Source organism: Leptidea sinapis, chromosome 9 (assembly GCF_905404315.1).
Source record: "Leptidea sinapis chromosome 9, ilLepSina1.1, whole genome shotgun sequence".
Taxonomy (NCBI): domain Eukaryota; kingdom Metazoa; phylum Arthropoda; class Insecta; order Lepidoptera; family Pieridae; genus Leptidea; species Leptidea sinapis.
The window spans coordinates 12163293-12177565 of NC_066273.1; the positions used below are offsets into that span (position 1 = coordinate 12163293).

The following is a 14273-nucleotide window of genomic DNA, read 5'->3' on the forward strand; positions in this document are numbered from 1 at the left end:
CGTAAGCCTAAGTAAAAATTGATATTTAGTTTAGTATAACGTGCAGTCTGCAGCACAAAGTATAATCCGACTAAGTTTGAATGCTAACAGTTTTTACGTTTTGCGCACGTTTCACACAATCGAGTGAATCGCTTTTTTCTTAGACTTTCGCTAGTCTGGAAGGAATTGTGTCGACGACAAAGAGACATCGCCTTTTATAGATGTGTTCATCCTGTCCATCTGTCACTATCAACAATATGTTATCAATGTTAAGTAAGAACTTAACCATTATATCCGCACCATATCCACATCAATGGCGGCGACGTGGGGCGGGTCGTTCCCTTCCCTAAAATATGGTCGAGGGAGGCGATGGCTGGTCCATGCGTCATGCTCGTGAACGGGTGCTACTCGTGGTGGCTGGATGATCTTGTTACCGGGAGGTCTGCTTGATGTGTTTTTTATTATTATTATTTCCTTAAAGTTAAAGTTATTATATATTTTATTTTATGAAATACTAACATAATGCCTCTATTTATTTACGGTATGTGTGGATTGATGCATCTACTATACACAATAACTCTTGTGTTTATAAAAATTTACTTTTTTTCTTTTTTTTTTGACTTAAGTGTAAGCCTTTCAGTTTTTGAGATTGAGTATTTTTGTTGCGTCACTTTGCACATATTGTAATTGAAATGATTTGTAAAACAATTAAAATGTAAACCTTGACTTAAAAGAGTGGCAATGAGTTTCTTGCTACTTCTTCCCATTAGCTCAACCCTTTACGAAGTAGCGGTAAATACAATAAGAAACAATATTTTTTTTGACATTCATAAATGTCATTTTCGTGACCTACATGAGTAAAGTGTTTTTGAATTTGAATTTGAATCAATAGATACCTCGGTAACATGCAACGAAATATGTACATAGCTACACTACAATGATGGCTTAAAGAGTCTTCAAAAAAAAACTTAGAAATATGTTTTCTGCAACTACACAACTATCTCGCTTAAATGCCTTTAATTTAGTTACAGAGTGATGCATGCCACCATTTACGGATTCCGAGGTTCTCTGCTTACACTCTATGTATATATTAAAAAACAAAGTACTAAGCCGCGTCTATCTGTCTGTCTGTACGCGATAAACTCAAAAACTACTGCACTCACTGTCATACTGTTTTCACCAATGGATAGCTTGATTCTCGAGCAAGGTTTAAGTATATAATTTGTTTAGTTTTTTTTATATATATTTTTGTATACATTAACGACATTTGTTGGAGTCGGAAAAAAATAAGCCGTCTGAAAGCTTTCAACGAAAACGCTGCCTAAGCCCATTGAGATATAACATATATTAATATGTAAGTACATACATTAGTATGGTAGAATTGTGTGTCTTATATAGTCCTACAGAAAAGTCCGCGATGGCATATGTCTATCTCTTAAGACTAACTACTATATAAATACTATATCCATGTTAATACTTTAAAAATTGGCAATTATAAAGAAGTAATGTAAAAACTGTTTACACATTATACGATATTAATCCTTATCAGTTTATTACTACATATTATAAAATCATTAATTTCCGATGGCTTCATTTTTTTTCTATTGACAGAACAGCGTCTGTCGGGCCAGCTTGTATTTTATAATAAATATAGTTACACTTGAAAATAATATACAACTGTCTTACCGAATTTCCTTCGACACTGAATCTCAGACCCCGAGCTCTCCGTACTGTACAGACCACTTCTCGTAAGCAACGAGACTGTGCGGCGACACCGACGGCCTGATTCGCTTCAACGCGTCTATGAAGTCCTGGTACGTGATGCTTCGCACCAAAGACAGGTCGAGGCATTTCACCTCCTCAGGATCTAGTTCTAAAACAAAAATGGATATATTTCGATATTTTCATAGAAATTGCTCGTAAATTTAATTATTATAATTAAAAGTAAAGAGAATAGGTCCCAAGCTGAAGGGTGTTGTATGAGGCAACAAGGCATTACCAGTGTGACGCTTCTTTTCATAGGATGCCGACAAGATTATAGGTACCACAACTTTAACTTAGTGTAAGCATTATTGTGTTTCGGGCTTCATGACGCCGTAGCTAGTGAAATTACTGGGCAAATGAGACTTAACTAACATCTTATGTCTCAAGATCAATTACCATCAGCTGAACGTCTTGCTCGTCTCGTCCTTTATTCTCATTAAAAAAATTAACTAAAATTTTTTTCGTCTTGGGTTAATGTTGGCGGCAGATGTATGGCAAGCAATATATATAGCAACATATATATAGCAAGGTAGGAATAGTCGTAGTTACACTTTATTCCGACAGTACGACATAAGTTGTATGAAACGCTGCTTGCTTCCTATATGCAATCTGTAGACTGCCTACCGTAGGTAGTTAATTAACTTTAACACTAGTGCTATATTTATTTAGGTTCATAACGAGGTAGGCACTGCCTAATTGCCTATATGATATTCACGCCCCTGGTACCTCGGATGGGCCCGAGCGCGGCGTCTCGACACAGCGCGGTGAGGTCACTGCCCGAGTAGCCGTCCGTGAGCGCGGCCAGTCGCGCCAGCTCGTGGTCGCTGAGGGTGGACGCGGCGGCTCCTCGCGTCAGTACGCGCCGCAGCAGGGCGTCGCGAGTACGCACGTCCGGCAGCGTCACGTACACGCGCTTCGGGAAACGTCTGGAATATTTATTTGAAGTAGGCGTTACTTTGCGGAAATCCATAATTGGACGTTGTTCCTGAAAAACGGTCCAAGCCACAAACATCACATTTTAAGGAATTCGTGTTTAAAGTTTATTAAAAAATTGTGTATTCCATACATGTGGGTTGGGCTACTAACTCATGATGTCATTTGACGAGTGACAGTAGGGCTGCAATTTTTTGTCAGACCGTTAATATGAATCACATGACCAGTTTTGTGTTCTTAACTCAATTTCGACATGATTGTGGTTTGGAACGTTTTTCTGGAATTACGTCCAATTATCCAAATGTTTTAAGTGTTAATTCCGCTAATATTTGTCTTTAAACAATTCGACACGTGTTTCCTCTCTACACGAGTAGTAATACCTTCACGCCCTGTCTAAGCTTCAACAGACGGTGGGGCAATGCAATTCTCAATTCTTGAGGCATTAATACCCGTGGGAGGCACCTTTGCAAAGGATGCCGGCTAGATTGGGTACCACAACGGCGCCTATTTCTGCCGTGAAGCAGTAATGTCTAAGCATTACTGTGTTTCGGTCTGAATGGCGCTGTAGCTAGTGAAATTACTGGGCAAATGAGACTTAACACCTTATGTCTCAAGGTGACGAGCGCAATTATAATGCTGCTCAGAATTTTTGGGCTTTTCAACAATCCTGAGCGGCACTGCATTGTAGTAGTAGGGCAGTGCTTACTTATGATGTCAAATAATTGTGTTGATAGACGATGAAGCATGCGTACCTCAGCGCCGCCTCGTCCAGCTCCTGCGGCCGGTTGGTGGCGGCCATGACCACGAGCCGGTCGGCGCCGGCGGCCGGCAGTCCGTCAAACTCCACCAGGAACTCCGTCTTGAGCCGGCGCGACGCCTCGTGCTCGCTGCTCGACCTCTCGCACAGCAGCGAGTCCACCTCGTCCACGAATATTATTGACGGCTGAACAAATAAGACCGCTTCAATGTTGTGCAACACTACTGTCACACAGAGGAACTTCTGGAGGTCTTGGATGGTTAGCACACCTATGAACCGAGAACACCCTATCGCATGCATGTTTGCACATACACACTCCCTCTCTCTCTCACACAAACACATTCACACTCACTCTCTTCCTGTCATGCATACACACACACATTTACCTCGATCCTTTGAATTTTAGACATCAGAGTTAAGTACTTATAATTATTATTCATTATATTATTCTATTTTCTGTTCTGATATATCCCTTTTAGTACCTATTAATAATCTAATAGCGTTGCCCCATGTGAATATTAAATGAGGCTAGTAAGTGTTAATTCCTCAACTTGTTGGATGTATGTTGTACATTATATTTCTTCTCCTTTACGAACCGATGTAACTTCATGGCTTAATAAATATATTTATGAAGGTAATGTTAGTTTACTTGAATATAAAGGTTATTAGATTTTCATATTCGCTTTACTTGTAATTTCTATACCTTATACTCTATTTCTCGTAGCCTTTTTACTCCCTGTGTAAAAGTGGAGGCCTGGTGACCAGTAATACAGGTATTTTATTACCTACCACAGGCACCAGCGTTCCACGACCAAAACTTTTGCATCCCCTGTATTTTATAAGCTTTCGTTGTATTGTAATCTTGGTTGTTGGTGAGAAAATAAAGTTATTATTATCATAATAATGTAACTAATTATATTATAAAGAAATTGCATATTGTAGTATCGTTGCCAGAATGAGGCTTGGGTGTCCTAAAGTACGTTTACTCCATAGCAGAGGACGTTCCCTGCCTAAACCTTGTGAGGATCCTACGGCTCTTAAAAGTTAATAATAGGTCTTGAGGATAGAATTTAAACTCGGCACAGTAAGGGCACACGTTTCTTAACTAGTAGACTCGATTTCCACATCTCATTTTTTTTATATAGGGAGTTGAAGGTAGGCGCTTGCGCAAGCAGGCAGCACAATAGATCCTAGGATTTAAGTTTATTTTAATCACCAAAACTTAAGAAAAATTGTAGTATGTATATGAAGTCCGATTGAATTATTAAAGTATAATTAATAAACATCATAAACGATACAATATATAAAGTAAAATTGAAATATTTGCCAATTTACTACAGTTGCATTAAATTGTATATCGTACTTTGAACTGATTATATTCTTCAAAGATGTCTAAGAATCTATAACTTTCATTTTAAAATCGAATGAATAAAAAGTTTTCTTTGTTCCAATTAAACAGTGTGTTGGCCTTTTTACATTAATTAATTATTACGATGTATCTAAAATATGTAATGAGTTATACTTAATATAATTCTAAAATTTTTTGTTAGAGGTAATGCGTCCTCCACCACAAAAATATCGATAAATTTTCAATTATTAAGGTTGCCTCTCACTGGTAAAGCCTCTCCAAATACAACACCAAAATACAATCATATTCAGTCAGCTAATTAGATCATTGTTGAAAGACAGATTATCAAGACGCAGTATACAGGTTGCCTGGAATTTCACTACTGATAGCGGTAAATTGCCTTTGTTCTAAAAAATAATAAAGTGTGTGTACTTATGTATGCCCGCAAGAAGTTATAGGTACTTCTTTGGCCTGACGAAGCAAAATTCATTAAAATGATTTATTCCTCATTTTATTCTACGTTTTTAGAAAGATCTATTTTGTAAAAATCTTGCAAAAATGGCTTTGACAATTATTTATTAAATAATGAACATGGGCTTGAACATATTCATTATTTAATAAATAATTGGCTTCACACTTTTGTGTTACAGTGATGCGCGCGCATCGTAAAATTTCACTCTCATAATTTTTTCATAACGCTCCTAAAGAAGTATAACTTTAAAATTATTTCAATATTCACCTGAAGTTCTCTGGCCACTTGGAACAGCGCCCTCACCATCTTCTCCCCGTCGCCCACGTACTTGCTGGTGAGCGTGGCCGCCGATATGGAGAAGAACGTCGCCGAACATTCGGCAGCCACGCACCGTGCCAGCAGGGTCTTACCTGGACAACACAATTTTTTTTATGACAATAACGGACCAGACGAGCAGGACGTTCAGCTGATAGTAATTGATACGCCCTGCCCATTAGAATGGCACTCAGGATTCTTGAAAAACTCAAAAATTCTGAGCGGCACTATAATTGCGCTCGTCATCTTGAGACATAACATGTTAAGTCTCATTTGCTCAGTAATTTGACTAGCTACGGCATCCTTCAGGCTAATACGATTTAGTTAGTTCAATCAATATGACTTTATTATATTTTGTTGATAATATTTATTGACACCTGAAGTGAAATTGAAATAGAAAAATACAATTAACGACTACATATTTATACTTTTCGTAGTAATTGTAAAACAATCGGTTACAAAGATAAAAGGGGCTAACGTATTAATAATTTAAAGAGCTACCAATCTAAATTACAATAATGGATTCACTTTCCTAACGGACAGGGCTTCCCCTTACGAGGGGCACACTGAAATGATCGGGAATAGAATATTTTGAGTTACAATAAAACCATTTTTAGAATTTGAATACTGGAATCTAAGATCTATCTATCTTAATGACATTCATAAAATTAAAAAAAGTTCACAAACAAAAACTATGTTGGTTTAAAGTTGACACGTCGTTAACAGAAATGGAGCTTACGCGTGAACATTTCCGTGCCATAGATATCACAATTTTCGTCGCGGCTTATCACAAGATAAATCTCTCAGCGAACTTGTTTCGATTTATGATATTGAAGCACCGAGTCAAACGACAATATACCGCTAGTATGCAGAGTTCCAACGCGGTCATGTGTCGCTCAGCACATCAGTGTTGAAGAATCGTCTTCTGCAGGTCGACCAAGGACAGCGGTCATGCCTGAAAACATCGCAGCTGTGCCAACTATTATATTAGATGACCGTCATGTGACATACGAGCAGATTCAGTCTGTTATCAGTATCGGAATGACTGCAATTCAGTCGATATTACATAAGGAGCTGTGTCTAAGAAAGCTAGTTTCCCGCTGGGTTCCCCACAATTTTCCCGAAAAGCAAAAGGCTGCTCGTGTAGATTGGTGCCGGAATACTCTGCAATGGTCAAAATGGTCGCTACGTTTGTCTCGAAAAAGGGGCATGTTGCTACAATTCCTTTATAGGAATGCAAAACGGTTACCGCTGAGTGGTACATCACGGTTTGTTTGTCAGAAATGAATAGCCGAACTGTGAAAAAATAACCCGTAACGGCGCATCATCGCACATCACGATAATACGGCTCGGAAGACAAATGATTTTTTGCAGCAGGAAAACGTTGAGCTGATGGGCCATCCTCCGCACAGTCCTGACCTGAGACCAAACGATTTCTTTACATTCCCTTGTCGACGCCTGCAGCTTTAAACCAGCAAAGTTTATATTTACATGTTTAATGTATTTTTGTAAGGGTTTACTGTTATGTCCTTCTTGTTCAATTACACGTGCGTCAGCAAGCAATAAATTTGTTTCATTTCTTTAATTACAATTAAAATACTACCTGTTGAGTGCTTCTACATGGTCCTAGATCAAGCCGGATATATAAGTTTTACCAATTACTTGGAGTACATTGGAAATTCAGCGATAATTAAAAGAAATTAAGAAGAATTAAAATCACAAGGTCATTGAGGTTACCGGTGTGAATTATTATAAAGAAAGTTCATTTGGATTGGACATAATGCATCAGGATTAAGTTGTGTTAAGCCTCAATTATTCTTTTTATACACCCAGTGTTCGATAACAGGTAGTATTAAGCTTAATTAAAAGGTCAGTACCTATAAATATTACCTACTAATGTTAATTGTGAACTAAATACCTACATTGTCATTGTTAGTTAATAGCAGGTAGCACACGTGCATTATAACTTGGTTTGTGTTAATTAAATATTTTATATTTGAAATTAAGTTAATTTGTGCTTACAAATAGTACTGTTGGTTTAAACCACATCAATTAACTATCTTAATAATTAACACAAACTGTATTGATACCTCATTAACAGTGATTATTATTATAAGCAATAAGTATCTACAGTGCAGATATTATTGTAAGTCTTAATGGAAGGTTGTAACTTAATTTTCTTGCAACTAAAATTGTAACATATAGGTACCGAATGTAAGAAATTAGTATCAACATATAATATTATATAGAGAGATATAAATATATCTCAATTACATAGGTATACTGTTAATTTAATAAAATTTTATTACAGATTGCGTTCTAGATTCCTCAAATCTTATTATTTGTATATGTAATTAATTTTAAATAAACTGTAGCAATCAAGGATAGGTACATAGGCACCTTGTACATTGCAATTAAGTTAATTAGAGATAAGACTTTATATCGAGAGCTAATATTTGTGTAGGTTCTTAAATTGTTAGTTATTACCTATCTTTATTTAATTTGCATTGTATAACGTTCCAGGTTGACAAAGCACTAGTTCTTCCATAATGTCCGAAGAAAAAGAACTCATTAAGAAACGCGGTAGTTTCAAGGGTCGTCTCACGACATTCACCAGCTATTTGAGCACCCTGACTGCTAGTTCAATGACTGCTGCCGATGCAGGCGAGTTACAGTTGCGTATAGGTAAATTGGAATCCCTCTACGAGCAATTTGACGAGGTACAGTTGCGATTAGAGTGTAGTAGTGATCCTGATGGACAGATGATAGAAAGGAATGCATTCGAGTCGCAGTATTATAAAATGCTCGCTACAGCACACGAAATGTTAACGTCATTTAGCAAAGTTAATGAGGATGGTCAGAGTTCAAAACATACTCGGGCAAACCGCAACAACATTGTTAAATTGCCTACAATTCAATTGCCTAAATTTAGTGGTTCTTACGACAATTGGCTCGAATTTAGAGATACTTTTACAAGTCTGATACATAGCAATGACGACATTGATGAAATAAATAAATTTCATTATTTACGATCGTCTTTGGAGGGAACTGCTGCAGTGGTCATTCAGTCTATTGAATTTTCAACTAGTAATTACAATGTTGCGTGGACGTTGCTGTGTGAAAGGTTCAATAACAAACGGTTACTAGTACAAAATCATGTAACATCTTTATTTAATATTGAACATATAACAAAGGAGTCGTCATTTGCGTTGAAGCGTATTATCGACCAAATAAATAAAAATTTGCGTGCATTAGAATCGTTAGGAGAACCAGTCAAACATTGGGACACTCTTCTTATTCACATTATCACACATAAATTAGATACTAAAACATATGGTGAATGGGAGGAGTTTAAGGGCCGATTAGACAAGGATGCACCTATATCCTTTAACTCCTTCATGAATTTCATACGTAGTCGCGCAGATTTAATTGAAACTTTAGAATTATCTCGAAATAGTGCTTATAATAGTCCCAAAGAGTGCAATAAATCTAATACTAAAATTAAATCTATGATTTCCGTTCAAAATAATCACAACAGATCTAACTCTTCGCTCTCGCTATCTCAAGTATGTCCTAAGTGTCACGGGCAACACACTTTAAATAATTGTCCTCAATTTTTAGCGCTTAGTAATAGTGCAAGGTTACAGCTGTTGCCTAATTATAAAATTTGTTTTAATTGTTTTCGCAGTGGCCACTTTTCGAATCGGTGCAAGAAACCAGGCTGTAAGATTTGCAGGCGTAAACATAACACACTAGTTCACGTAGCAGAATTGAAACCGAACCCCATCGCGAACTCGGCGCCGCTGGCCGCTGTACCAACGGCTACCGATGATAACAAACCGGTTTCGTCACGTCCTGCCTCTAGTGCTGTTTGTACTGATGACTCAAGCGCTAAGTTGACTCTTTCAGTACATGTCCCGGGTTCGATTCCCTGTGAAGTTTTATTGTCTACGGCGTTAGTCAAATTATTTGATAGTGAGAATCGTGAGTACATAGCACGTGCTGTACTAGACAGTGGCAGTACGTCATGCCTGATGACGGAAAATTTATGCAAACAGCTTAACTTGCCTTTACATCGTATAGATACACCTATACTAGGCATTAATAATTCTTTGTCGCATACAAGTAATGTATGCAGCGCACCTTTGAGCTCGTTATGTGAGGATTATACAGTTGATGTTAAATGGTTTATTTTGCCATCCATCACTGATAAGGTGCCTTCAAATAAAATAAGTTTAGTGAATCTGAGTATTCCGTCAAATATTTGCTTAGCCGATCCTAATTTTAATCAGCCTGCAACTGTTGACCTTTTGATAGGAGCTGATCTGTTTTGGGACCTGTTAGGTACTCAACGCGTTAAATTAGGTCATGGAAAACCGGTTCTTTACGAGACTAGACTTGGGTGGTTAGTCTCTGGCCCGATTAACAGCGGCTATTTACCAGGTTTTTCTCGGCATATCAAATGCAATTATCTTCAATTAGATATGATGAACGAAAGCTGTGAGGACATTCAAAGCCAACTTACGCGCTTTTGGCAGCTTGAAGAAGTAAGCCCTCAGTCACATAGCTTTTCAGTAGAAGAACGGTTATGTGAAGAATATTTTCAAAAAACAACTTCACGTTTAGAAGACGGCCGTTTCTGTGTTAGAATACCTATTAAACAAGATCCAAATTTATTAGGAAATTCAATAAATCGTGCTAGGCAGTGTTTATTTTCATTGGAGCGCAGAAATAGTAAAAATCATGTATTCAACCAAATGTACCATGATTTTATGTCAGAATATGAATCTTTAGGTCATATGTCTAAGTGCGCGGTTACTGATTCAATATTTCATACATATTATATACCTCACCATGGCATTCTGAGAGAAAGCAGTACGACAACCAAATTGAGAGTAGTTTTTAACGCTAGCAGTCCATCTACCTCAGGCTTTTCTCTCAATGATCTTCAGATGGTCGGCCCTACCGTTCAAGATGACCTCTTATCGATTCTTCTACGTTTCAGGCAACATAGGTACGTATTGTCTGCCGACGTAGAAAAAATGTATAGGCAGGTGGCGGTACATGTTCATGACAGACATTTACAGCGAATCGTGTGGCGTGACGATCCTTCTCAGCCTCTCGATGTTTATCAGCTGAACACGGTCACCTATGGTACGGCTAGTGCTCCATATCTCGCCACGAGATGCCTCAAGCAGATAGGGTTAGAGTGTAAAGACAAGCGGATTGCAAATATTATCATTCATGACTTCTACGTTGATGATTTGCTCACAGGGGGCGCCACAGTCGATGAACTCAAATTTATACAGCAGGTCATCACCACGGAACTTGCATCCGCCTGTTTGCCTTTACGGAAATGGAGGTCGAATGAGTTATCATTAGTTGGTGAAGGAAATCAATCTTCCGTAAATTTAAATATTGGCTCTCCCGAGCCAAGTAAAACTTTAGGCCTTGGATAGTTGACAGACACTGACAAACTGTGCTTTTATAGTCCAAAAAATATTTCTAACGAAAATACGAAACGCAACTTATTATCAGTTATTGCTCAGATTTTTGATCCGTTAGGACTCCTAGCACCGTTTGTGATAACCTTAAAAATGGTTTTACAAAAACTCTGGCTATTAAAGATAGAGTGGGATGAACCACTACCACCAGAATTCTCAGATCTATGGTCTAAGATAATTGTAACATTACCTACTCTGAATAACATTCGCATTCCACGTTGTGTTATATGTAATTCACATCAATCTGTAGAACTTCACATATTTACCGACGCTTCGGAGCGTGCTTATGGTTCCTGTGTGTATGTTTGTAGTGTAAATAGTGTAGGTGACGTCTTAGTACGACTATTGTTCTCAAAGGGTCGAGTGGCGCCAATTAAAACATTGACAATTCCGAGACTTGAATTGTGCGGTGCTGTGATGGGAGCTCGTCTTTATGAAAAGGCTATTGGTTCGTTAAGACTTCAAATTAGGCAAGTGACATTTTGGACGGATTCAACAATTGTTCTTGGATGGCTCAATATGTTACCAAGCAAACTAAATACATTTGTTCGCAATCGCGTCGCCGAAATAGTAGAAAAAACCAATCCATTTCCATGGAGACACGTTCCATCCGGCCAGAATCCCGCAGATTTCATAACTCGTGGAGTTGGTACTAATTTGATCAAGTCTTTAGACCCTTGGTGGTGTGGTCCTGAGTTTCTTCAATTAGAAAAATCTGGCTGGCCTAACGTTACCGCGGTCGCAAGCGACTTACCAGAGACTCGCCCAGAAATAACTCTCCATACAATGAAAAGCTAGAGCTCTCAAAATTCAATTATTGAATTTCATCGTTTTTCCAACTTTACTAGATTACAGCGTTCCGTTGCATACATGTTACGTTTCATCAATCGTTGCAAAAGGCAAATCATGCCAACGTCTTATTTAGGTGAAGATGAATTACGGAATTCGTTGTATTTAATCATTCAAATGGTACAGAAAGAGTCCTTTCCTGAATATGAGTTATGAGTATGACTATTAAACAAACAGAAACTTCCTCCGAAGAGCTCTTTAAATAAATTTAATATTTTCTTAGACAAAAACAATATAATTCGCGTTGGAGGTCGCCTTAATAATTCACAGTTTTTATATGATAAAAAATATCCTATTTTAATACAGTCCACACATCGTTTTACTAAATTATTATTTCAACATGAACATAAACGTCTTATGCATGCAGGCCCCCAGCTTCTTTTGGCCACAATTAGAGAAATGTATTGGCCCATAGGTGGTCGCAACCTAGCAAGGATATGCTACCATCAATGCGTGCTATGTCGCCGCATGAAGGGTCAAACCGTCAACCCTATAATGGGGAACTATCCACAGCAGCGTCTCGTTGTAGGAGAACACCCATTCACTAGCGTAGGGGTGGATTATGCTGGTCCTATCACCGCAGCAAGTCGTCAAGGTCGTGGTTGCAGATTTGTAAAGGTTTACATTGCCATTTTCATTTGCTTTACGACTAAGGCTATTCATTTGGAGTTAGTTGGTGATTTAACGAGCAATAACTACTTGTCGGCATTGCGTAGATTTATAGCGCGAAGAGGAAAACCCTCTAATATGTACTCCGACAATGGTACCACCTTTGTAGGTGCTTATAATGAGCTCTCTAAATTTCTAAAAAGCAACTGTGATTCGATTGCTGAAGGTGCAGTCAATGAAGGCATTAATATTCATTATATACCGGCGTACAGTCCTCATTTTGGGGGATTATGGGAGGCTGGTGTTAAGTCGACCAAGTATCACTTAGTGCGCGTGCTGGGAAATTGTCATTTAACGTACGAGGAGCTTAACACAACTTTGGTTCAAATTGAATCCCTGTTAAATTCACGGCCTCTGACCCCGCTGTCATCGGAGCCTGACGACCTGATGCCACTAACACCAGGACATTTTCTGATTGGGAGACCATTCACATCGTTACCAACAAGTGACCTCACAGATCAGTGTACAAGCCACCTAAGTCGTTATCAACGGATTGAGCAGTTACGTCAACACTTTTGGAACAGATGGTCCAAAGAGTATATATCTGAGTTACAGACAAGGTCTAAATGGCAGTTGACGAAAAGTGAGGTGACAATGGGATCATTAGTAGTGGTAAAGGATGATCATCTACCACCATTGAAATGGCGCTTTGGTCGCGTTGTGGGAGTTCACCCAGGATCTGATGGAGTGACAAGGGTCGCAGATGTTAAATGTTCCAACGGGATACTCCGACGTGCTGTCACCAAGATCTGTCCACTGCCAATCTGCACTGAGGATGCTGAAGGTGGTGGGAAATAGGTTTTCCCACGGGTGGGGATATGTCGACGCCTGCAGCTTTAAACCAGCAAAGTTTATATTTACATGTTTAATGTATTTTTGTAAGGGTTTACTGTTATGTCCTTCTTGTTCAATTACACGTGCGTCAGCAAGCAATAAATTTGTTTCATTTCTTTAATTAAAATTAAAATACTACCTGTTGAGTGCTTCTACATCCCTAGAATGAAAGATTTACTACGCGGTCAATGGTTTGAAGACCCCAAAGCAGCTGTGGAAGCGTACAAATCAGCCATTTTGTCAACATGAACTTCAGACTGGAATTACTGTTTTAATGATTGGTTTGCACGAATGGAAAAGTGCATTAAGTTGAACGGAGAATACCTACTTCGAAAAACAATAAAATGCAATTTAGCGATACCGTGCATGTAGTTTTTCTTATTCCCGATCAATTCAGTGTGAAAAATAATATTTTTACTTTTTAATTCGGCTCGCTATAAAAACATTTTTTTAACTATGCTTTTTAACTATACTTCATTATTATAAGTACCATTCCCTGGTGGGCCAAAGAGCAGCAATCCCTTCGCGGGTGACCTGAGTCCCGTAAACAGCTCCGGTCGCAGCGAAGGTAGCACCACCATCTCTTGAAGAGCCTGCTTCGCTGACTGGAAAATGAATATTAAAACTGCAATAATATAAACTAAACATGCTTTATGGGGCAACATTAGAGAAATGCCAAGCCTAGCTTCCGAATTAAGGGAACACATGCCCTATATGGACCTGGAAAAATTGCACAAGGAATGTTCCATGTTCCGGTTTTATGTGGAAGAAAGCATATTGAATCGTGTAAAAGTTGTACTACAGCTTCTACGGTCTGCCAATTATTATTATAAATGACAGTGGCGCTTA

General features: G+C 38.4%; 3 protein-coding genes across 6 annotated transcripts in view; 2 read left to right on the forward strand and 1 right to left on the reverse strand.

Moving 5' to 3' along the window:
• Positions 1-14273, forward strand: part of LOC126966158 (tryptophan--tRNA ligase, cytoplasmic) — a 373239-nt gene that overhangs the window by 281215 nt on the left and 77751 nt on the right. The gene's annotated exons all lie outside the window — the stretch shown is intronic.
• The window catches only part of LOC126966136 (spastin), a 55348-nt gene that overhangs the window by 8454 nt on the left and 32621 nt on the right, over positions 1-14273 (reverse strand). For all 3 annotated transcript variants that reach the window (XM_050810069.1, XM_050810068.1, XM_050810067.1), the window contains 5 exons: positions 13915-14029; positions 5521-5663; positions 3429-3619; positions 2470-2669; positions 1666-1852 (listed from right to left, as the gene is read on the reverse strand). In XM_050810069.1, coding sequence (XP_050666026.1) covers positions 1689-1852; positions 2470-2669; positions 3429-3619; positions 5521-5663; positions 13915-14029 — 813 coding nt within the window. In that variant the 3' untranslated portion in view covers positions 1666-1688. The remainder of the gene's footprint in view (positions 1-1665; positions 1853-2469; positions 2670-3428; positions 3620-5520; positions 5664-13914; positions 14030-14273) is intronic.
• Positions 12101-13527, forward strand: LOC126966167 (uncharacterized). Its single transcript, XM_050810125.1, has one exon. It carries the CDS (start codon positions 12279-12281, stop codon positions 13386-13388), a length of 1110 nt encoding a protein of 369 aa, XP_050666082.1. The 5' UTR covers positions 12101-12278; the 3' UTR covers positions 13389-13527.